We start from the raw sequence: 25,963 nt of genomic DNA on the forward strand, positions 1-25,963 counted from the left end.
GCCCTGCGCCCCTTTCCCCGGGGCCGCCGCTTCCCCCGGCTCCGTCTCCCTCCTCAGCAGCGGCGCGGCGCCGGGGGCCGTAGCGCAGCGCAGCCCACCCCCTCCGGCATCCGCCATGCGCGCCCCGAGGGGCAGGCGAGGCCGCTGCGGGGAAGGGGTCGCCCCCTCCCACCACCCCGGAGGAAGTGACATGGCGGCGGAGAGGGAAGGCGAGGGGCGCCCTTTTCTTCCCGGAGCCGCCCGGCGGGTGGAGCCTGGCGGCCCCGCCCGAGCCGGCCGCCTCCCGACGCGTGCAAACTAGTGGCAGTTGGTGCGGCTCGGCTGCCGCCCCGCCACCCGCCCGCTCCCGGCGCCTCAGAGCGGCACGCATGCCAAGGCCCGGCGGCGCCAGGTACGTGCTCTTTCCCTGGCGGCCAGCGAGCTCCTCAGGTGTGGGGCCGCTCTTCTCCAGCCGGCGTGGTGCCCCATTTGGGAAAAAAAAAAAAAAAAATCCTCCGAACACCCCCCATTCCCCAGTCCCCTCCTTAAAATAACCGCCCCCCGGCGTGCCATAGCGGCGAGAAGAGGGGCCGGCAGCTGCCGCTGGCGGGGCGGGGTAGGCGGGCGAGGCGCGGCGGGGCGGGAGGCGGGCTGCGGACACAAGTTCCCTGATTTATTCGCCGCCGCGCCGGGTCTTCCCCGCCGCCCGGCCCCGTCGCGCCGTTTTTCCCGCGGCCGCCGAGAATTTTCCTGCCCGCCCGCGGGCCCCCTTTGTGTGGCGAGCGCGGCCGTCGCCGGGGTTTCCGTGGAAACGACAGAGCTGTGGCGGCCTTGCCCCGCTGGGCTCCCCTCCCCCGGCGGGCGCGGGTCGCTGCCGGCCGGGCCGGCGGTCGTGGCGGCGGCGTCCACTTTTGGTTTTCCCCTCTGGCAACGGCGGGGCTGGTGGAGGCAGGGGGAGGGGGCGGGCAGGGCGGTTGCCGTGGAAACGAGCGGGTGCGATCGCCTGTTTGCTGCCTCCTCCCCGAAGGCGCTTCTGCATGTCGAGGGGGTGTAGCTTGTCTTCGTCGCGGGGGTGGGGGTTCGGAGAGGGACGTGCGAGAGCACGGCGGTGGCTGCTTTTACCGTGGTACCTACGAGTCCGTGAGCGGTGGCTGGGCGGAGGTGAGGGGGAAGTCTGCCTCCCTGGTGATGCGTTCACGTGCTGCAGGAGCTCTGCTTTTCATCTGCCAGGGTCTCCTCATAAAGACATTTAAGCCGAATTAACTAATGGCCGCAGACTGGCATAAGGTGTGTTGACTGATACCGGGTGGTGCAGGGAAAACTCCAAGGGGTGTATTGTTTAACCAATAAGTAATCCCTTGTAGCATTTCTTTCAACAAGTGAGCACTCATTCTGTGGCTGAAAAGACAACCAAGAAAAGAGTCTATTTGAACAATGTCACACGAAGACTTCTGGTCCTTATCTTTGTTGTGCATTTCCAAGGGCTGTGTTTCAAGACCATGTGCAAACATCTATGAATGATGTACCTTATGCATGTGCTTGTGTGGGAGAGAGCAACCTCGCTGCTACATCAAAACTGAAAATACTTTGCAAGAGGTGAAAGGATGCAAGAAACTCTCAAAGAAACCACCCCAAAGCCCCAAGCATTTATTTAAAAACAGTGATGGGTCCAGCCCAGGAAGTTGTACTAGGCGATCGTAGCCTCTGCTTGTGCGGATAATCACTTCATGCTAAGAGTGAGATGCAAAAGAATGAAAAGCTGGTGGAGTAGAGAAATTATTGTGGAACAGCTTCAATGGAAAATTTGCAGCCTTTTTTCTTCTCTGACTTCTTATGTGAATGACAAGATTACTGTAAACATACAGAGGTCTGTTGATAGAATGCCAGGACTACCTCTGTATAAAGGCAGGCTGCACGGATTGCTAGAATTGTTGGTGTGCTGTAAATGTTTTCTGCCATTTCCTGACCAACAGCTTTCTCTAGCTTTTTATATCTGGTCTAGTGCTGTGTTTTCCCAAATACTGTCATTTAAAATATATTGTGATTCATTTTAGGAATTTGTGTAAATATTATGCAAAGCTTTGCTCTTTCCTATTAATGTTTTGCATAAAAATACCTCAATAAGCAGTATCTAAAAATGAAACTTTAAGTGTGATTTATGGAGAACAAAGAGCCAGGATTCATGTGGAAGAATATATCAGAAAGCCTTCAATGGACAGAGGAAGTATTGTAAGCTGCTGATGGATAAAGGCGGCTCTTAAGCAAAGTTTGGTTATGTTGTTGGCAAGCATTTAAATAACAGATTTTAGTACATGCTTCACAAGAAGCTGTAAGTATTATATTTTAGGAGTGGAAAAGCTGCACAGAGAGGTCAGTGCTTGCCCAGAGTCATGGAACAGAGAATGCTATGCCCAGAGCATGGTATTTGTTTCTTGTAACCCAGTAGGTGTCAATTTATTGGGGTGGTTGGTTTTTCAGTAAGTCTTGCTCTGTCCAGCCAAAATCCACAGGCACTGATCCAGCCAAAATCCAGAGGCCCTGAAGCGCTGTTTATGGAGTAAGGCATGCCTTCCTGGAGTGATGCTTGTACTTCACTTACAGTGTGTTGTACTTACCGTATCCTAACAGAGAAGAGCTGCTCTGTAGGAAAAGGGTTCTCTTGCAGGTGGTGGATGAGAATTCTGTGAGTGTGCTCTCCCCTGCTAAAAAGAGGTGGCTTATTGTTTTTTGTTGTATACTCTGATTTTATTGCTGGAGGGTAAAGATGGGGAATAACGTCCCTTGAAATCTCTTCAGCACAGGACGAAACTGTCATAGCTGTGCTGAGGTTAGCAAGATACTATTCCTGTGTCATAAACATGCATCTGTGGCCCTTAAAACTTTGTATTAGTAATTTAGTCTTAAATTTTAAAAAGTCAAATGTCCCCTGTGTGACACTGAAGAACCCTTCCCTGAGTATTTGGATCGCTAGTACTGCTGTGGATGTCTTGATGAGGGAGTAGATGAACAAGAGGGCAACAATACATTGTAGTGCACAGTGCATGTGCTTTAGTCAATGAAAGTTTTTGCATTTGTGAGCCTCCCTCCTTAAAGAAAACCTTACATGAGTCAAGTCAACTGTCCCCTCAGGTGTGTTTGATTTAGCTGTGTGGAATGACTCTTTTAGTGAGGAAACTGGACATGTGACTGAGGGCAGTACCGTCTATGCTTTGTTGCCTTTCGGTGCTGGTATGCGACAGCTGAGTGTATTTTTTCCCCAAGTACTTTATCTGCGGGGTGGCTTTCCCCAGTGATTCAGTTTCAGGCATTTGGGAAAGTTTGCTGCCAGTCTGTTGTTTGATGGTCTAAAGCTCATTCATATCTGACTATGTGGTGAGCACCCTCATCACCTCTGACTAATGCTCCTGTGCTGCTCAGAAACTGCTGACTCACTTAGTTTTTGTTCTTTTCCCCTGTCCTCCTCAAGTGCCTGGCTGTAGAGATGTGGTAGGGTCAAGGTAAGGTCAGGGAAAGAGGAAATGGAAATGAATGGGAATAACTGTGTGTTGTGGCAGGGATGCAGATGCTGTAAAGACCCCTCTTTGATAACGTGAGGAAAAGATGATGGCCTGTAATGGATTTCCTGAACAGGTACATAAACCATGTGTTCGGAAGTGGGCAGAGCAGTCTACTAACGGTAGTGAGGCTGCAGTTGGGGGATGCTGGGTCATGGGCCTGCTAGTCATCTGCTCTTCATTCTGAACATGAAGCCTTTTTACTTCTATGCATCCATTTTCACCTTCAGCCCTTCTGTCTTGTTATATTCTGCCAGAAAGAGCTTAAAACTGAAGTAGTTTTCTGCTTGCTGCTTGCAGAAGGGCTGACCTCACTTGAGGTTTCTGCTATAGCATAACTAATGGGAACAGAGAGAGACAATTAACCAGTTTTAGGCTGGAAAGAAGTCAGAGGTAAAGGTCACTGAGAGAGGGTTTACTTGCCAGAAGGTTAGGAGCTGCAGACAGACAAGCACAGAGATTTTTATGTGCATGTGTGGCTGCTTATTAACATCTGAAAAATTTCTGATGTGTACCAGATTTGCTTTTAATTTGATCAACAAAGTTAAATTTCAGTGGCATTTTCCCAGCAGGATCCAGGTGAATGAAAAGTTTTGCATATGCACATTCAGTTGACAGATAATGCAAGTTTTTTCACCTGTCAGAAAAAGGGGAAGACCTGATTTAAAACCTGCCATAAAGACAGGAGAAGAACATATATTGGGGAAATCTATGTGTAGAAATGGTGCATGATTTTTAATCCATTTCAAGTGACAACTGCGGTGCAAAAGTTAAACAGTGTCCTGCTTCTTCCCCTGTTTCCATGTTATCTTTGTCTTCACACAGCATAGTTTGCTGCTTCTTGCCATGTTTTCCAGCACGTTGGAAAATACCATTACTATAGATGCTGCTTTGCTCTTCTGGAAGGTCTGGAAGCATTCTGTCTGCAGCAGCCTACACCTGCACTTGAATAATATATGAGGTTTTCCCCCCTTCAAGTCATAGGTGCTTTGTCAAGGAATAACAAGGCTTTAGTTTATTTTATGATTCTGAGGATATCCTCAGACAGTGCGGAAACTTGCACAGACATTTACATGGGGTTTGTTTGTTTGTTTAAATTTTATTTGGCTTTATGTTTGATCTGGTATTAGTGAAAGTTACCATAAAACAATGCCATAACATCAGTGTTACCAAATGTACAGATGGTAGAGTGATACCACTATCTTCCTACAATTAACAAATTATAGAACGTCCTGAGTTGGAAGAGACCCACAAGGATTATAGAGTTCAAGTCCTGGCCCTGGATATGACAACCCCACAGTTCACACCACGTGTCTGAGGGTGTTGTCCAGTCTCTTCTTGAACGCTGTCAGGCTTGGGGCTGTGACGCCTCCCTGGGGAGCCTGTTCCAGTGCTCCACCACCCTCTGGGTGAAGAACGTTTTCCTAATGTCCAACCTAAACCTCCCCTGGCACATCTTCCTGCCATTCCCTTGGGTTCTGTCATTGGTCACTAAAGAGTTCGGTGCCTGCCCTTCCTCCTGCCCTTGTGAGGAAGCTGTAGCTGCAATGAGGTCTCCCCTCAGTCTCCTCCAGGCTGAACAAACTAAGTGACTTTAGCTGTTCCTCATATGGCTTCCTCTCCAAACCCTTCACCAACTTCATAGCCCTCTTCTGGACACTCTCCAGTAGCTTAATATCTTTTTTATCCTGTGGCATCCAGACCTGCACACAGTGCTCCAGGTGAAGCCGCACCAGTGCAGAGCAGAGCGGGACAATCACCTTCCTCGCTCGGCTGGCAATGCTGTGCCTGATGCACCCAGGACACGGTTGGCCCTCTCGGTTGCCAGGGACACTGTTGGCTCATGTTCAACTTGCCCTTGACCAGAACCCCCAGATCCCTCTCCATGAAGTTGCTTTCCAGCATCTTACTCCCATCTGTATGTACAGCCAGGGTTGCCATGTCCAAGGTGCAAAATCTAGCACTTGCTCTTGTTGAACTTCATGTGGTTGGTGATTGCCCAGTTCTCCAGTTTGTCCAGATCCCTGTGCAGGGCCTCTCTGCCCTTGAGAGTGTCAACAACTCCTCCTAATTTTGTGTCATCAGCAAACTTGCTAAGCAGTCCCTCAAGTCCTGAGTCTAAGTCATTTATAAAGACATTGAAGAGTGCTGGCCCTAAGATGGATCCCTGTGGAACCCCGCTAGTGACTCGTCACCAGCCCAACATAACTCCATTTACTAGAACCCTTTGAGCCCAGCCTGTCAGCCAATTGCTCACACACTGCATTGTGTGTTTACCCAGCTGTGTGCTGGACATCTTGTCCAGGAGGATACTGTGAAAAACAGTATCAAAGGCTTTACTGAAATCCAAAATGATCACATTGACAGGCTTCCCTTGGTCAGGTAGGTGGGTAACCTTGTAGAACGAAGTTAAGTTGGTCAGGCAAGACTTTTCCCTCATGAACCCATGCTGGCTGGGACCAATGACTGCGTTGTTGTTCAGATGTTTTTGAATAACTCCCAGAACAATCTTCTCCATGATTTTGCCAGGCACAGAAGTGAGACTTACAGGCCTGTAGTTGCCAGGGTCATCCCTGTTGCCCTTCTTATAGATTGGGACAACGTTTGCCAGCTTCCAATCATCTGAGACCTCTCCAGATTCCTAGGAGCATTGAGAAATCATGAAGAGAGGTCTCACTATGATGTCAGCCAGCTCTTTAAGCACCCTTGCATGAATCCCATCTAACTGGAGTAGCAGATCCCGTACGAGTTCCGGATTGATTGGGAGTTTATTATTCTCGCAGCCACACTTTTCCTGCCCAGGGTTACGGGCGCCCCCAAGTCCATCATCGGTGTTGAAGACTGAGGCAAAGAAAGCATTAAATGTCTCAGCTTTGTCTGTGTCTCTGTTAATAAGGTGAACATGCTCATCAATTAATGGACCAATGTTATTTCTAGCTTGCCTTTTGCCATTAATGTATTTTAAAAAGCCTTTTTTATTGTCCTTCACAGTATTGGCTGGCTTCAATTCTAATTGAGCTATGGCAGCATGAATTTCTTCCCTAAAATGTAAAACAAGTAGTTAGAAGATCGAAGTAATTGCAAGAAACTGTCTGTTCCTATTGCCCAATAGTGGTAGAGGGGCAATAGGGTTATAATTAAGCAGAAAGATAACTAGGAAAGTGGTATTCCTACATTCATTGAGCTTTCAGTGTGCCACTGTCCAGTTTCTATGTGCCTATGCCTGTACTTCTGAGAGTGTACAGAACTATTGCATTTCACTGGAGATGGAGAAAAGCTTTATTCTGAATTTAAGCCTTGTAAAACTGTCTCAAATTTGTTTGAAGTTAGCAGGACAAATGTTCAAAGCCAGACTTTCAAAAGGATTTAGGCACCTGAAGTTGTGCAGAGATGCTGTAGAACATCCAGGTAGGTGTTGATACTTAATGTAGTGCAAAATTTATGAAAAAAATCTTGCTGGATTCTTACCAGCGTATTTAGGAACTGTAATATCTGCACACTTGCAATCCAGTAAGGTAAATGTTGTGGGATCAAGCACTGTCTCTAGGAATACAAGTTCTTTGATTAGTTATATCACATGTGGCTGTTTTTGAGGGGTAATGTTTTCCAAACAAGAAGGGCTACTGAAACTTGTTGAGAGATTTCTTTTGGTTTCAACAAGTTGAAAACAGGTCCAAAATGAAAAATCCAGTGTCTGTGATAAAGGCTTTTATTTTCTGAAGTGGTCGAATCAGACTGTTAGGTGACTGGTGATAGGAAAGAATGAGGAGGCTGAAAGTATTCTGAGTTTATGGTGTAGTAAAACAGTTCTGAACGCTCGTGTCTTAGAGGCAGAGGTAAGTGAAAACTGATGTGGAATGGGACCACTGAAATGCAGGGAAAGCAGTCACTGTGTTTATTTGGATTTTTACCTTACACCTGGATGTCTGATTGTTTTGTGTGTGGATGCATCTGAGCCTTTTACTGAAGCTGGCATCTTATTTGTTGGAACCATGCCAACCACATCTCAGCTGTAAAACGTATGTTTTTCTAAGTATTGTGTGTTACCTCTGTAAGGCAGTTCTTTTTCTTTGAATAATAAATCTGGAAGCTTACCTGCCATATTCATTCTTCAATTAAACTATTTTCTGCAGAAAGAAGCATTAGAAAATAATTAATAAATGTTAATACCCTGCGTATCCCTGCCTTAGTGTGGCTACGTTTTTTGTATGCATTGTCATTTCCAAATTTGAGATGTGATTTTCAAAAGGAGAAATTCAGCTACTTTGTACTGTACAGTGTAAGATGCTAGAATACCAGCAAATTAAATTAATACTTGGAGGTTAAAAAAAGTCATGCAAATCTTTTTCTGTTTAACATTTTCTTAGTATTCAAGGAGCATACTAATGAATGCTATTTCATATTAATTAAAAATATGCAAATGGATTAGCTGAAGGAGGCAGTCTACTGTCATAGAAAATCAAAAATACTGACAGCTCACTTGGAGTTGTAATCAGGTGGATGGCACTTTCAGTTTCCAGCACTGGTAACAACATCTTGTGATTTGTACTGAAAGCTTTGGGATCGCCCCACAGATGAGGTCAGCACTGCTCCCTAATGCCCCTGTGATTGGGGAGAGTGGTGGCCGTGGCCTGTCCCATGTCCCCACTGTGCCTGTGGCAGTGTCATCAACAGGGCTCAGAGCAGCTGTGGGGGGGACACATGGTTGTCTCTAGCAGGCCATACAGCTGCTCAGGGAGAGACACCATGTTAAAAGTATTTACACTGTTTCTTTGGGGGATGTGATGGTTTGAAATCAAGTTCACTTAATTCATACAGTTAGAAACTTCTATTTTTTGGAGTTCACATGCTTTTGGGGCTGGGTTTGGTAAAGTAATAATGAGATAACGCTGCTTCTTCCCTGAGATAATGTTTTTCTTCTAGTAACTTTGCCGTGTTTGGGATTTGGTAGGAAAAGAAAGTGAGAACTTACTGATATCTTAGCTGTTATCAGGGAGACCAAGGTCTTTCTAGGCTTTCTATCTGCAAGTGCAAAAACCAACAAAACCACTCAAGTTAGGAATTAGACTTCTAGGAAAAGGCTTAAAGAGGCTCTGCAAAATTACTAAAATGTAAATCACAATTCCAGAAAATATAGAGAGGTCATTTTATGGGAGCATACCGAGGAAAGAAAATTATCCTTTTCCCAGTGTGGTGACTCTTATCTTCTGATTGTTGTCCTTGAAGCATCTAGCAATGCCTTTAATTCCTTCTTAGGTAGGAATAATGAAAGAGATGTGTGCATGTGCACACAATACTGTTGATTCTGATACTAAAGTTGTAACTTCTAGTTTATAGTGCAGCACCATCCAAGTTGCTGGATACTTGGTTTTCATTTATTGAGGAATGGAGAAAGGAAGGGAAACTGGAATTCACGAGATCAGCACATACATCCTGGTTTGAACAGTCTCCTGCATTTATACCTCTTTTATCATCTTCTGCCACTGAATGTCCTTTTGGGATGTGTCTGATCTGTTTTCTTCTCTCTAAATGTGGCCTGTCAGAAGGTGTTGCAAGGGAAACTTGAGCCTGAGCCAGAAGTCAAATAAAGGAGGATGAAAAGTACCCTTTTACGTTGAAAGTTGGAGCCTGGGGAGTTGACAAGTGGTTCTGGGGTTGGCTCTGCCATGGATTTGCAATGTGACTGTCTCAAGCTCTAACAGTGGTGTTTCGAGTTCCTTCTGTGTAAGACAGGGGCAGCAAGACAGATCTTCCCAGACTTACTTCAGTAGCATCTTCTAAATGGCTAGAGCTTTTCATGTGAAAGGGGATGGATAAATCCAGGAAAGAACTGACAGAATTCCACACTGTTTTCTAATCCTATCCATAAAGGATCTTGTATGTGGAAATGAACTTGCTCATGCTACCAAGTCTGCTGAGTGGCTGTGAAACTTCTCTGCCTGGATATGTCTGGTTACATGTGTTACTGGTGTGGAAAGCTGTTTGTTGCAGAACTGGAGTGAGGAGGTGATGCTTTGGTAGTCTAAATTTGTAACTAACTCATTGTGGGTGAGAATAAAATATTTAAAGGTTTAAACTAAACATGTGATCCATGTGTCTTTGTTGCCTCATGCCTAAAGCTGGTTTGCATGTGGGGGAAGTATTTTGATTGTTGAGAGTATAGGTAGTTCCTGTACCTTGGGCTGACCCTTTGTGTTGGTGTGAATGTAATTTACTGTTCTTTTAAACAAGATAAGAGTGATCAGTGTTTAGCAAGCATAAACCATGAGTCTTTATAGGAGAGACCTCCTTTCCAAAGCTTATATAACATCAAGAGAATGTTAGGGGTCCCAGCACAATTTAAAAAAAAAAAAAAGGCAAAAGCAACCCTAGTTTTGTAGCAGCTCTGGAATGATCCTTTGTCTGCGCGCCCTCCCCCCCCCCCGCCTTCATTGGGCTCTTCTTAAAAAAATATTTTTATAATAGCCACCGAGAACTCCGTAGCTGCTCCTGTGTTGGATCTGTTCCTGAACTGCCCAGTGCAGAGGTGATCAACCATAGTGCTGTGTGCCCTTGATGCTGGGTAAACACCATGATGCAGGTGGCAGCATCCTGCTGCGCTGACGCTGCTGCCTCTGTAGTTTTTCATGTGCTAATTTCCCGTGTGCAGGAGCGATGGTGTGGATCTCACTATTGAGATTTCTCACAGATGAATGGTCTAACTAGACAGACTCTGATCTCTCTACCTCAAATGTACAGTTGCTTCAAATCGTCCATGACTGTTCTGAACACAAAATCCTGTATTGTAAGCACAAAAGCATCCATCTATCCGTATGTGTATTTATATTTGAGGTTTAATTTGTTGCAGACATTGAGACCCTGTTATTTGGTAATCCACCTGTACTTTTGCAGCAATCTAGATCATCCACTGAAGTGACATGTAGAAACTTATTTAGAGGGGTTGTTTTTTATAGAGGAGGGTGCCAGATTATGTTAATGCTTGGGCCTGGTTACCTTTGATGAAGCCATTAATGTTGCTTATGAGAGCAAATATTAAATTGTCTATAAGCACATTAGAAATAGTTGCTTGTCCTAGACTTTTTTTTTTTTTTTGAGGAACTATCCAGGTTGCTAGTATTTGTGTGACAGCATAGCCCACATCCTGCTTAGGTTTAGGTATTCTTTCTTTTAAACTTTTGCGTGTTTTTTAGTCCTGCTCTCTTGCTCAGTTCCTGGATTTGACTTATGTTTGTTATATTGCCCTTGTTGGCAGCACAAATAACATGTTAGATTAATGGGCCCAGATATAGTAAAAGAGGAAACAGAGGGACTCTGTGGTCCCCAGAACTGAACTCTAGAGCTGAACTCTGATAGACTCCTCCAGGTCTTAAATATCTTAATGCAGCTCTTTCTTTTAGTTTGCCAAGCCAAATGCAGATAATTGTGCTTTGGAGAAATACATATATATCTTAGAATGCCTTAAAATACAGAAACTTGGGTGGGAAACAGTTGAAGAGCAACACTTGGCATACTGGAAAGAAGCAACTTGCCTTCCACAGCTGTTTTTGTGACCTTGATGTTCTTTACCCGAGATAAGTGCTGTACTTCTCTCTGACATATTTTTTTGAGGATCTCTGCAGGAGATCCTTCTTGGAACAGAGTGCTTGATTTCAAAGGGTTTACCCTCATCAAATAAACACCTCCCGTGGCATCAAGCCCTGTAGTCCTAAATACTGCACCTCCAGTTCTATATTGCTGGGTGTTTAAGCCCAGCTCCCTTTGGCTTCCTTGTCAGCTCCTTCTTCCCTGAATATTTTGTGCTCCTGGAGTCCAGGAGCAAGACTAAACTGCTTCTCACCAGAACTTGGGCAGCAGCTCTCCATCCTTCCCTCTCCAGATACATGGTGTGAACTGTAGGGCTGTCATATGCAGGGACAGGGTTTGGACTCGATGATCCTTGTGGGTCCCTTCCAATTTAGGACTTTCTGTGATTCCTTCCAAGACTATGCCTGCCTCTCCTAGGCTGCCATCATCCTCCTTGCCTTGCTGTATAAACACTTCTCTTTCTACACGGTTAGGGGACAAGCACCGAGGCTGTCAGGGCTAACAGCAGCAGTGGTGTGAATTTTACCAGCCGAGAGTATGCACACACAGAGAACTTGCATCCTGGCAGGCATACAGAGTTCACATAGCTGTCTTGCTCTGATCTACATTACATTGGAGCAGGAAGAAAATAAAAAAGGGGAAGGTGAAAGTATTATTATACGATAACTGTTTCAAAAACTCTTGAGTTACTTTCATTTCTTCAGTTTATCCTCTGTTATGCTAATTATCTCTGTGCTCAATGGGAAATAAATAAAAATTCAGTTTTATAGCAAGTCTGTAAATTGGAAACCCTGAAACTTGCTGGTAGATTATATTCATTCTTCATTCTTTGAAACAGCCAGACTGACTGACCTCTCTTTTGTAGTGGTGTGTGTTAGAAAATACGCAGTCAGGAATGCATGACTCTCAGGAAGACAGAAACGTTCTTAAATTCCCTTAACTTTGGGGGAGGGACTTAAGATATGCTCAAATTCTTCCCTGATTTGGGGCGTTTCTGAAGAGGTGTGGTGGGTTGACCTTTTGCTGCCAGGTGCACATCAAACTGCTCCCTCACTCCCCTTCCTCAGCACAACAGGGAAAGAAAATAAGATGAAAAGCTCGTGCATTTAGATAAGGACAGTTACCCTCATGGCCAAAATAGGCTCCACTTGGGGAAGATTAATTTAATTTATTGCCAATTGATAACAGAGTAGGGCAGTAAAAACAGACAAAACTAAAACCACCTTCCCCCAAGCCCCTCCTTCCTAGGCTTGACTCCAGGCTCTTCTACCTCTCACCCCTGCTGCACCCTGAATGCTGCAGGGGGATGGGGAAAGGGGTTGCCGTCAGTCCATAACAGTTCCTCTCTGCTGCTCCTTTGTCCTCATGATGTTCCCCTGCTCCAGTGTGGGTCCCTCCCACAGGGTATGGTCCTTCAGGAATAGACTGCTCCAGCTCAAGTCCCCCACGGGCTGTGGTTTCTGCCAGAAAAACCTGCTCCTGAGTGGGCTTTCTCAGTGGGCTGCAACTTCCCTCAGGGCACCTGCTACATCACAGGGTCTTCCACAAGCTGCAAAGTGGATATCTCTGTCATGATGGTCTTCTCCACAGACTGCAAGAGAATATTTGCTCCAGTGCCTGGAGCACATCCTCCTCCTCTTCACTGACCTTGATGTCTGCAGGGCTGTTTCTTTCACGTTTTTGTCACTCCTGACTCACAGCTGCTGTGCAGCATTTTTCCCGTTTCTTAAATATGTTATCACAGAGGTGCCACCAACGTCACTGATGGGTTCAGCCTTGGCTGGCAGCAAGTCCCTTCTGGAGCTGGCTGGAACTGGCTCTGTCTTGAGGTGGGGGGGGAACTCCTGGTGGCTTCTCACAGATGCCATCCCTGCAAGCCCCCTAGTACCAAAACCTTGCCATGTAAACCCAACACAGGAGGTAGTGCTCTAGTAGTTACCTTTGGGGAGGGTGAGAAGTGATGCAAACCCTAATTAAGCATGAAGCAAATAGATGGATAATTCATCTTTCAGACTTGAGAGGGTTTTTTTGTGTGATATGTACAGATATATTCTCCTTGAAGGTGAATACATACATGGGTACAACCTTACTTTTGTTAACTTTTGATGCTCGCTGACCGAAAGAGGCCTTGCATATATATTTATATACAGAAGCGTTGTTAGAATGGACTCTGAAATGAAATACAGTGCTGCTATATGTGCTGTTCTGATGGCAACTGAAATTTACTTAGAGGCACTACTGAAAGTGCTGTAATCTGACCTAAGCATGGTTTCATAGTCTTGGTCTTTGTAACTCATCCAACACTGATTTAGATGAGAAAATGCAAAAATTGGCATTGTCATCATCATCTGCTTGGTTGTTCTTAACTTGCAGCAAAGCACTTAAGGACTTTATCAAAGAGTAGACACAAGTAAAAACCTTTGCATAGGCTTGAAACATTACTATTTAGAAAATAACTGGGTATAGTGCTGTCTTGCCTCTATTTGTAATTGTAGACAATATTAGCTTAGTCCAGATGCTGTCAGATAGGTATGACATTGCTTTCCACCCTCCAAGGACTCTATTTACTACATAAGCTTTGGATAAGGTGCGTGACAGTTCTTTTTTTCATTCTTGTGCTTTCTGTGGAAGTGCAAACAGTTGTGGTTTTTATGGGATCACTAGTTGTAGTCTCAAAACTGTTACAGACTTTTAAGTATGAAATAGCATTGTTAATTGGCAGCAGCCTCTGCTGGAAGAGAGGTGTTCACCTTCCATATCACTTCTTTGTCCTCCTGGTCTGTTATTCTCAGCAGACGAAATGCTGAGAATAGTTGAAGTAGAAAACAGAGGATCTTGCTGAAGAATGAAACCTGGGGGGGGAAAGGGTAGGATGAATAGTAATGGAGTTTGCTTTTAAACGTGACCCTGCAATCTCTCAGTCACACGTGTAGATGCTTGCATTTGACTTGCTCCCTAGACAGACATTTGAGGTTTGAGTCTTTTGTTTTAAATCCAAAGGAAAACTGGTATTAAAGAATGTCCCTGTCCGTTTTTGATGCTCTGGCTGGCCTTTTTCTCCTAATTCATTTTAAGGGGTGTTTGATAGAAGAGAGCTTCTTGGCAGCTCTCCCATCTTAATAGCTTCTGAGAAAATGCATTGATTGGCCCTTTTGTTTTCAAAGCATTGCTGTAATTTTCAGTCATTATCGATAGGGAGATCAGTGTAATTTATTAAACTAGCCTCATGGATTAAGAATTAAAGAGCCGATTCTTTTATCACTTAAACTGGTGTTACGTTGATGTTACCCATGAGGAACTTTAGTAAGCGGAAGAAGTTCCTATGAACTTCCAGAAGCAAGCTTCTAGACATCTTTTGTAAGCTTAGAATTGAATCTTGAAAATAAATTTCTATGTTTTTATTGCTTGTACCAAGACGAAACTGCATTTCTTGGAGTTTGGGTAATAAAAACATTCCAAAAAAAGTATCATATTAAAAACATCTTATAAAAATGAGCTTATGTCTGAGAAACAGAATTCATAGCTAGCACTCTGTAAACAGTGTTTGGGTTGCAAATTTTGTAGGGAAAACAGCTTGCATTTAATCAGAAGATAAAATTAATCTCTCTAATCTACCAACTTTTCAGAAAAGCAAAATGTAAGCAGTGGCTCTAGTTTCTTCTTCCTTTTACAAGCAGGTTAGGTTAGATGCATTTCAGTGGTATTGCTTAAGTAGATTTAGTTTGCCTTTAAAACATGTCTTAGAAGCTTTACAGAAGTGAAATTTGATGACTGAGGTATAAATGCAAAGAATAAATTACTTCCTAACGTTCCATTGTGACTTCATAAAATTGTAAGACAGTAATTATGTTTTATCAGGGTCATCTCATCTTTGTTTATTTTGTTTCTGTGACGTTTTGCTTTAATGATCCAGTATGAAGTAAATTATTCAAATAAACGTAACTTTTTAATGGAGTTTGACTACTATTACAATGGAAAAAAAATCAACTGGTGGACTGGCATTCTGGTGAGTTGATCAACTGCTTACTACAGGAGATTTCTGTTGATTATATTAAATAGTGAATTTTTAGGTTCCCACTGTAGGTAGACAGTGCTTTAATATTATAATTTAATTAATTTTTTTTAAATCCAGTTCCTTACTGGTATCTGGCAATTACATTAGATTCTGTGGAATGGAATTAAACAGGCCAGCTGGCACAAAAACTTTTGTCACTAGGGTTTCGGGCACTGCAGAGTCTTTTAAACCATGCACTAGTAAGGAACCGGTTGCTTCCACATTCTGAGTGTTCTAAAAGAAGTGATCTAATCCCACTACTTGGTGAAGTACAATCTGTATCTGTCACTGTAAACTTATTGAAACTTATTAAAAACCTGAGTTTGCCTTTTTTTTTTTTTAATGTATTTAGTTATTTGGATGTTAAAGTGTTTGTCTTCAAAGTGCATGATGGAGGGGCTGGGTCATGAATCACTGCAATGGTTCCCACTAGACAACATTTCTCATTCTACTTAGCCTTCAGCAGAAACAAAGCCTTTGGTCAAAGCTCATGCTAATAAATTGTCTGGCACCCTCAGAAACATAGATTTAATGGAATTGTTGGTTAAAGCTGGAAAAGCTTTTTGCAAGTACCATGACAGTAGTTACTACAATGAACAGAGGCCTGTTCTGCTATTTGAACTACAGATGGTGTCTGCTTTGGTACTGAATAGTACATTGAGATAAAGGGAACAAAGTCTGTGATACACAAAGGGCACATTTTGTCTACTAATAATAGGCTTGGGATTGCCATAAACTCTTTATGTAAATTATACAACAATACAGATTCTCTTTCTTAAATTTTTCTTCACCTTTCTTGCGGTTGAAAACCTGGCTAAATAACTTCCTATCGCTTCGCAGCAGTTCTTGTGTGTGCTCTTTGCTGTGGTTAGCACAGTCAGCAAGGACAGTAAAATGTTTCAGGACACTGATCTAGACTCAGTGCCTCACATAATGGCGTCTCATATAAACTAGAAGGATAGGCATAAGGATTTTTTTTTTTTCATCAGTTAATTCCCTGGGATGCTGACAGCTGCAGTTTTGTTATTGCCTATGACTGGCACATTTGGAAATACTGTCTCGGGGCTTTTTCCCTGAGCAAACTCTTCTACGCATCAGAGGGAGAAACAGTGTGAGAATGGAACAGGGTGACAGGACCTCTTACTTAACTGTATTCAAAATATTGGGGTGTTGTCTGCTGAAAGATCATATCTTCATATTTTTTCTCCTAACAAATAAGCCTAGCATTGGTGGTAGTGATGGTGGTGGGGGGTCAGTATGGTATTTGGTAGGCCAGAATACTTGTCAGAGGACGCTTCCTCTGAATGCTCAGCTGCTAAAGTCCTTTCCAAAATTATACAAACATTTCTTAAGTAACCTAAGAGTTGATTTTTCTGGAAACACTGCTGGGTCACGGGTCAGTACTGTTATTGATGTTTCCTTTCTGGGCTTAGGGAGTATAACTGACAGAATTACAGTGTCAAGGAATAATTGAACAAATTGTGTGTATTGTGCATAGCCAAGCTTTTATTCTTTTGCCAAAATCAACTGCTATTTGAATGTAACAAGAGAAAAAGCCAATAAAGCTAGAATTAAGAGGCTGCTGCTACATCTTGGTTGAGCAGCATAGCTGGCATGGCCTGTAGAGGAAGGCACAACTGAAAACAAAGCTCTGAAGTGTTTACTTGAAAACTGCTCTTGAAGATAGCAGAGGCCACAGTATGTGTCTTATGAAGTACAGACAATTCAAATAAAAATATAAGTGGATTATTTTGCTCATATTTTATCAATAAAGGCCTGATAGAGGAATATTGTGGTCCTTGGAATGGCATCATATGCTCATGGGTTTTGCAGAATTAGGACTGAAATGGGAGAATTTGTATCCAAAGCCTACTGTAAAGTGATTCAAAAATATGTTATTTTCTTTCCATGCTTCCTTTTGCAAATACTGTCATCGGGCCTTTTTTTCTACAGTATAATTAACTTGTATTTAAGTGTAAAACAGAAGTCTGTATTTAGCAGTCTGTTTATAGAAATAAATGCACTCTGTAACTGCTGATACTATTTGGTTTTGCAGGTTGTCTTCTGGATTTTGGGTCTGAAGGTACCCTCTTGCTTTCCCAGCAAATCATGGACATCGTTGGGTTTCTGAAGTCTCAGTTCATTTGCCACCTTGTGATCTGCTACATATTTATAGTGTCAGGACTGATCATTAACTTCATTCAACTCTTTACACTTATACTTTGGCCAATCAACAAGCAACTGTTCAGGAGGATCAACTGCAGGCTGGCTTACTGCATTTCAAGCCGTAAGATTTTATTTTGATTTTTTTTGAAGTATTTTAATATTTTCTCTTGAGGCAATTGGTAGAAAAGTTCTGAAACATTTCAAAGTAACCTATTTAAAGGTCATTACTGCTTCCGACAGCAGCTGCATTTGTGTGAAGAGATGTATGCTTTGTTGAAATGTCCTGTCCTGCTGAAATGTTTTGCTCTTTTATATTGGGATATGTGCTTGACTCAGGATGTTGAAGAAAGACTGCCTCTTGTTTAGCTATCCATCATGTTCCATTAAGCCAAATGAGAAATATTGACCAAACAACAGCTGAACTTGCTGAGATGCGTTATCTGTAGGCTTACAGTGTTAACAAGTCACTTCCAATAACCGTTTCAATCTTTTTATCATGCATGGTTTTGGTTTTGATCTTGGTTTAAGTGTTTTATGTGTGAGTACTGTTCAGGACTGGGTAGTAACAGCAGAAAAAGGAAAAATGTTTGATTCCATGTGCGTCTTTCTTAAGCCAGTTGTGAACTGTTGTTTCTTTGAATAGGCATTTCAGACCTTAAGTTGCACCTGTATGTATTCAGTACACACTATAATTTTAGTGTAGAATACAGCAGGTAGCCTGTAAACATTGAAAGAAGCAGGAGTTGCCGTCATTTTTGTTTTCTGAGGGAGATGGGTGCGTAAGCTCAGTATATTACTTGTAGAAAGATCAGACCTTTGTAACTGCTGGGAGATGTGACAATTCACTGACGCTTGACTGAACAGGTAATTCCAGTGGAATGAATGAAACCTGTATCCATTTGTTTCTTCTTTGTTAGCTGAGGTTGGTAGAGTTGCCACCTGTCAACAGTAGATTATCAAAACATTTGTAGTTTTCTTGATATTATCAGTCTGCTTATATATTTGTTTTTAAAGAGCTATGACTGCAGTTTCAGCACTGATTTATTGCACTGCAGCTCCTGAGTTCCACATAATTGCTCCCACAGCAGGAAACATTCCCCACAGAAGTTGTTAAAAATTGGGGTAATGTGCCTGTGTTCAGTAGCTGGGAGCGGGATGTTAAGGATGTCCACCTTCCAGAGAGATTTCACTGGGCCTTTCTGAAACTCAGAAGTCCTTTCTAAAAATGAAATTGTTGCAAAGTGCATGCCTTTTGAGGCTCCCTAAAGGTTATTCAAGTGTGATGTCACTGTCAATGCCAAGTGACTTATTGATGGTTTCACACAGGGGAAAAAAGCCCTCCAACACAGTGTTGAAGAATTGTGTTGCAGAAATGCAGCAAAATAGCTTCCTTCAGCTCACCTGTTCTGCCACTGGGAATCTGAAAAGGGAAAGCATCGTTAGTATTTGTAATGAACTGCATGAGAGAGAAATCTGCCACATGTCTCAAATTGTAGGCCACTAGGGATTATTTATTTCTCATCAGTGAGTCTGATGTACAACTACTCAAAGCATTTTTATAAGCATACTTTTGATTCAAATTTCAAAGTTGCATCAGCATGTATAGGCCCAAATAAATCAGGGGTGCTATTTTATTATTTCTGTAATAAGCAGACCATATTACTGCTGAAAACTTTCATTTTTGATGTCCGTGAGTATATCCCCGAAGTACTGAATTTGCAAGTACTGTTCATTTGTATATACAAACAGTGGCATGACTATGGCCAGATTTCTACCTTTTGTATGGTAGCTTAGTATATGCTTGAAGCCGTGGAATGTAGAAAATACCATACAGCTGTATACAGGTATATATAGGTCTGGTATGATTATTTTTCATGCAATACCTTCTGCTCCATTCTTCCTTATGGCTAATTAGTGCAGAGACATCAGCTACGCTAGAGTGTCCAGACTGAATCCTTTAGCTGCCCTCAATCTACTCTCATTTATACCGGGGGCTGGTCACTGTAAGAGTGAGTAATACTACATGCTTGTCCTTGGTTGGGTAGATGGCTTTGTAGTCAGGGTTGCTGAACTGGTCTTCAGTGTTGATGTTACTGGAAAAGGTTGTGATGTGAGATTTTTGCCCAACCATGCTCAGAACAGTCTATCTCTTGGAGAAAGTTATTTTAGCTTTATAACAGAGTGAGCTAGCATTTGATATGAGTTGCCCTTATCTGAATGATATCTGAAAAGGGGAAAATGATAGTTAATTTAAAAAAGTGTTTGGAAGAACTGAAGAAAAAAATAGACCAAATAAAGGAATGTGTTTTTGTAGCAGTGTATATGAAAGATAATGCTTTTTGGGGGCCATTGGTATGCTGAATGATAAATAACTTGAGTCTGTATGGGTCTGGTGAAAGTCATGGGAACAGGTTAGGGTTTGAGACAATGAAGCTTAGCCTTGGAGAACGTAGAGAGACGTGTGCTTTGCAATGGTGAGAAGCATCATGTTGCTTTCAAGTGGCTGGAACAGCCTGAGTCAGCAGGTCAACCAAGAGTGAAACAGAGTGGGCATCGTTTAGCTTAAGAATGGAAGGAAAGCAGCAGCTGCCTGTAGATCTTGCAGGTTCAGTCAGTTTCCATTTGATGTCAAAGGTAGAGATAAGTGATTCTATAAAATCAGGGGAGAGCATTTAATCTTTGACACTATGGTCTTTGGGAAAGTTATTTTTTTGTATTTCGAGCAGTGGTGGAATTTTCTTCCAACCTGTGTCTTCCTGTCTCCTTTCTAATATAACAGCATAATAGTCTCACTTCTCCAAATGCAATGTCTGCTGTCATACTGCATATAGGAAGCTAAACTGCTATTGTGATTAATGATTTGTCCATAGTTCAGTAGTCCAACATGAGTTGGGGGTGCTTGTCTGTTTACATGAATCCAGCTACACTAGCTCAAGTAAAAGTATTCATAGAATCATTTTGGTTGGAAAAGACCCTTACGATCATCGAGTCCAACCATTAACCTAACCCTGCCAAGTCCACCACTAAACCATGTCCCTAAGCACCACATCTACACGTCTTTTAAATGCCTCCAGGGATGGTGATTCAACCACTTCCCTGGCAGCTTGTTCCAATGCTCAACAGCTATTTCCATGAAGAAATTTTTCCTAATACCCAACCTAAACCTCCCCTGGTGCAAATTAAGGTCATTTCCTCTTGTCCTATCACTTGCTACTTGGGAGAAGAGACCTATAACCTCCTTTCAGGTAGTTGTAGAGGGTGGTAAGTCAGCCTCCTTTTCTCCAGGCTGAACAGCCCCAGTTCTCTCAGCTGCTCCTCATAAGACTTGTGCTCCGGACCCTTCACCAGCTTCATACCCTAAAATGACGGTATAGAGTAACTGTGGTTTGGTAGCTGAGGACATGGAGCTGTGTGAGCTGCCACTTCTTTACTGTATGGCAACAGCACTACAGCTGCTCACTGTAGCTACTGACAATCCAGCAGGCTAAAGCCATAGACTTTGAACTTCTGTTTATCAGTGCAAGTTAGAGAAGAGGTAGAAACCTGCTTTCTGGTTTGAATTTACAGTGGAAAGGATTAACTAGAGCAACAGCTTGCTTTTAATGGAACAGAGCAGGTCTAACAGCACACACCAAATTACTTTCAATAATGGGTGTTGAGAAGTTGTTGTCTTCAGACCAATTGTGAATCCTGGGTTGATCATGGAGGGTGAGTTCAGCTTCTCTACTGACATGCTTTATTATGTATTAGCACTGGGGAAAACTTTCTAATTGACAGTGTTGCAAATGAAAGAATCGGTTCAGATAAACTGCTATTTTTTCTGCCATGGCTTTTTATGACATTTGAATTGGGTAAATGTTCTTTAGTTGCAGATTAGAAGCCTTGTTCAGCTCAAGTTTCCTGCTCCCCACAAGGTGTGTTATCCATTCATCAGATTGCAGTTTGTGTTGCTTTTTTATCTCCAAGATACTTTTATTGTTTTGCTATGAATAAACTCTTCCTGTTTGATCCCATTATCCCATCTGACAAATATCTGCAAGGTAATGGTTAGTTCTAGTGCTCCTTTGTACATCTCAGCCTTTACTGAAGAGTGTTAATTGCAGAGAGTGGACATTCATCTTGAAAAGAACAGACTTTTGTCTGTGTTCATCTTGAAATGAGCTAAAAGTCTATTAAGGGTTACACACCGTGTTTAGTTTAAAGACATAAATAAAAGCATAGGAACAAAACCTAAACAAAAAAAAAACCAAACCAACAACAAAGCCTTTGAGCTTCTAACTTTCAGAAAATATTTTCTGGCTCCAAATTGTGTATTCACTGACTGGTTCATCTGCTTGTTAATCCTCTTGTTTTAAAATTACAATCCTGATAAACTCTCACTAATACTGGATTCCACAGAGTGCACCCCTAATAAGGAAATTGAACACTACAAACCTCAACATGGAGGTAACAATAAAAAAAAAGTCTTAAAAATAAATGTACTTGGAAGATGGCATTACAAAGGTTGGGCAAGCAGTCAATCTTATTTTTTTTTTTAAATAATTTGGGGACATCTTGTCCTCAGTGTCTTTTTCCAAAAGACTGAGCACCAAGATACATGCCAAGGAATGAAGCACTTAATATGGAATACATTGCAGTTCTCATGGATGCTGTTTGTGCCTGAATTGGAAGAGGTGGGAATACATCTTCCTCTTCCCCCTTATCTGAGGACATGAAACCACCACAAAAGGTACATGAGGCTTTTCTGCACTAGCTTGTAAAGTTGGCCAGACACATAAAGGGAACATGTTGTCTGGGCTATGAGTGCCATGTGCAGGGACTGCACAGTGTGCTGGGGCAGTGGTTTGTACTTGCTGAACCAGTTTGTGCTGGGTGGACTGGTGCAGGGCTACCCAGGGGCAAACAGGGTGTGCTGGGCTCCCACGGGCTGTTTGCGTCATGACACTGCCGTGGGCCAAGACCATGAGAAAGGGACCTGCACATCCAGGACAAATGGTTTCTGTAGTGGTGCAGGGTGTACTTACTCAGGAAGGGATTTGCCTGCGAGTGGGGCAGTGGTTGATAACTTGTCTTCTTGCTGCCAATGTGGTGGGGGGAAAATTAGCTTCTCCTTGTGCTGAGATCCACCTTGTTGCTCCAGGGTGAGTGGCAAACTGGCCTCCTGCTGACTCTTTGCATGAGGTGAACTTTGCATAGGCAAAAGATCTGCCAACAACAGCAGAGTCATGTAGACAGGTGCATAAGGGTTTTGAAAGCAATTGATTTAGCTTCTAATCTGCCTTCATAAATAAATTATCGTAGTACTAATGCCTATTCTTGTGTGATGAAAGGGGTGTTATTACACCACTGGGTAAAGTTACACTATGTAGACTGCAGTTTGTAAGTCCCTCTGAGGGAAAGACCCTTTGCATGGAAAGAGGTACCCTGGTGCTTGCTCAATGACTGCAGCAAAAACAAGATGGAAACTGATGCTTCTTGTGACTGAGCTTTCTAGAAACAAAACCAGAGGAAATTGAGAACTGCTTTAAGTTCATCATCTTGACTGGCTGTTATGTGGCAGTAAAGCCAATTCCTTCCATGTAGAACTATGAGCTTTGCAATGTGAGAACTGGGTATCCAGCTAAGGCTCTGTGGCAGTATTAGGGCCATATTAATCCTCAAGATTATTTTGTTTCCCCAAACAACCCACTGTCCGCTTGGAGTTCAGAGGAGCCCTTGGCCATTTCGTTTGCTGTTAGTCTGAGGTGATGCTGGGGCAGATAGGAGAATTCTCTCCTCTGGTGCAGTTAAATAGGTGGGAAAGGGTGGGAAGCAAGAGGGCCCTGAAGAAGCGCTTCCCTCTACCACCATCTTAGACTACAGAGGAAGTAGTCTGCTGTTGTTCAGGGTATGTCACAGTGTCTTTAATATAATCCTGCAGTGTTTTATTTATAAAGCAAACTGAGTTATGCTTGTTAATGTAGATCAAGCAAAGAGCTTTCACAGGGCACTTAGGTTTGCTTTCTTAGCCTGTTTGCAACATTGCTTTGAGTATTGTGTGCAAAATTACTTTTTCTCAATTGCTACTTGTCCGTATAAACCTTTGTTATCTTTGTTCCACACACCACATCCATATGAAGCCACTAGTAAATGCTATTAAACGTTTACAACAAATATTGCAAGAAAATTGGAGGCCAGATTTCATAGTCATGCAAAGAGAAAAATGTTGATTTGAACCTTTGGAGAGCTAGACTATCACTTTAGCCTTCTTGTTTTCCTTTAAGCCACGCCATGGGAATGGTTATAGAAACAGAGTGTACTAAGGAAATGCTCATGTTAGTTTTAATGTAGATAAACTCTGCTACTGAGGGCAAGATAGTTATGGTAGCACAGAGATCTGAGTAGGCAGGTACCAAAGTACCTGCGCAGATGGTGAGCTGTTTGATGTAGCCTACATTGAGCTCCATGACACTGTGGCAACTTTGTTCTCAGCACTTGGGCTACCTTGATTATCTCCAGACAAACCATTGCCATACCTCTTTTCTGTAATGTAGTTTTAGGTGTCCTCCCATATTCACTGCAAATCTGAAGTAGGGGTTTGCATGTCAGACTGGGAGTATCCTGCTTCTAAGTTCCAGTCATTGATGTCGATCGTTGAGCTGTATACAATAAGGTGGATTATTAGCTTTCTCCAAAATCTACTTTTGTTAGAATGATGGATATCACTGACTCTTTGGAATCTTTTGCTCTCAAAAAATGATTTTATGGGGGTATATTGTGTATGACAGATTTTGTTAAATATAAAATATTCTTGGAGCTGAGAAAAGTGTATATATATGTCATTATGCGGTAATGTTTAATTGTCTAACTAGTTTTTTCTTCCCTTCCTTATAAGTAATGTAGTAACTGCATCATAAAAAAGATCTAGTGAAAAATGAGCTAAGTGACAGGCGTGATCTCACCTTTTGTTGCTTGCAAGGGCAGTAGAATGGGAGAAAGCAGTATCTGATTTACTGAACCTGTCAAAGTAGGGGCAGCAGGAGGTATTCCTCTCATTTAAAGATAATACACGACAAGTTATGAACTTTGTTATTGTTAGCTTCTACAGCTAGATTGCCTTTTCACGTTAAGAAAAAATAATTCCGTTAATATGGGGTGAGACTATGTTCCTGTTTTAAACAGTCTGTGTATCTAAATTTTATCATTTCAAATTTTTGGTTTTGTTTTCCCAAAACATATGAAGGTCAACAATTTTGCAAAGAGCTCTCTTGATTGTACCTCTCCTGAAAACATCTGTTGGCAGATAACATGTATCACTATTTGTTTACAAAATAATGCTGAGAAATCAGTAGATTAAATGTTTCAAACTATGAAGTATGCTGCAGCCTGTACTGATGTGTTTTACAGTTCTTGCTTGCTTCATGCATTCAAGGAGCTGGGGCTGTTTAGCCTGGAGAAAAGGAGGCTGAGGGGAGACCTTAACACTGTCAACAACTACCTGAAAGGAGGTTGTAGCATGGAGAGTGTTCGTCTCTTCTCCGAAGTAGCAAGTGATAGGACAAGGGGAAATGGCATCAAGTTGCACCAGGGGAGGTTTAGATTGGATATTAGGAATAAATTCTTCATGGAAAGGGTTATCAGGCATTGGAACAGGCTGCCCAGGGAAGTGATGGAGTCACAATCCCTAGAGGTGTTTAAAAGGTGTGTAGATGAGATTCTTAGGGATATGGTTTAGTGCTGGAGTTAGGTTATGGTTGGACTTGATGATCTTGAAGGTCTCTTCCAACCAAAATGATTCTATGATTCTGGGGTCTGAGTATTCTTTCAGGGGCAGGGGGCCAGAAAGCAGACTTAGAGATGTAAGCTGTAATACTGAAATACGAACCTCTTGACCCTTCAAGTGGAAGGCTGTGTAATGCCATTCATAAAATCAGTCAGGATCCATTCTATAATAGCAGTAACGGGGAGACCACACTATTTTTGTTTGCAGATGTGTTTTTGAAATATTTTCTTTTTGTTGCTGAGTATTCTCTTGTCATATAATGGCATGTGCCCCAGTATCCCACTGTTGAGTTGTCTGAATTATTGTCCTACAAGCTTGTGTGTGCATGACCACATATGAGCATATACAGTTTCTTTCTATCGTATTTGCTCTTATGGTTGATTTCCCTTTTGAAGCCTCCAGAGAGTCCAGGTAGATCTCTATCATCCTGAAATGAGTTTTGCCCTCAGAGAAGTATTAGTTTCCTTTGCTTTGACAATGTTGATATTTTGTTAGAGTAGAAGTTGTCTCCTCCGAAGTATCATATACTCTGATTTGTTAATGGCTTCCTCCAGCCTGTTTCTTAATACCTCTTTATATCTGTTGTGTACTCGTGGCAATACTGTACAGTTCCCCACTGAGACCGAATCTTGCTTCTCTACTTTAATTTGGAAGGACTGAAGGAGCAAATCACTGCAGTAGGTTCTCCATTATTTTGCTGGTAGAGTAAGGTAATGTTTTTGTTTTCTGCATTCACCACAGCTTGAACTCCCTTTTTTCCAGTGAAGTTATATTCATCACTATGAATAAGCCCTCTGCAGTGTATAGTCCATACCTCCATATTTTGTCTGCTACCATTGACTGACTGTATCAACTAATAACATT

General features: G+C 42.5%; 1 protein-coding gene across 1 annotated transcript in view; it reads left to right on the forward strand.

Annotated features, from left to right (window-relative positions):
* The first annotated feature begins 283 nt into the window (after positions 1–283).
* AGPAT4 (1-acylglycerol-3-phosphate O-acyltransferase 4) overlaps positions 284–25,963 on the forward strand; it is an 80,845-nt gene continuing 55,165 nt past the window's right edge. The window contains exons 1-2 of the mRNA XM_082048879.1: positions 284–391; positions 17,228–17,458. Coding sequence (XP_081905005.1) covers positions 17,281–17,458 — 178 coding nt within the window. The 5' untranslated portion in view covers positions 284–391; positions 17,228–17,280. The remainder of the gene's footprint in view (positions 392–17,227; positions 17,459–25,963) is intronic.

This window comes from Streptopelia decaocto (assembly GCF_964273445.1).
Source record: "Streptopelia decaocto genome assembly, chromosome: 3".
In the NCBI taxonomy this organism is placed as follows: Eukaryota; Metazoa; Chordata; class Aves; order Columbiformes; family Columbidae; genus Streptopelia; species Streptopelia decaocto.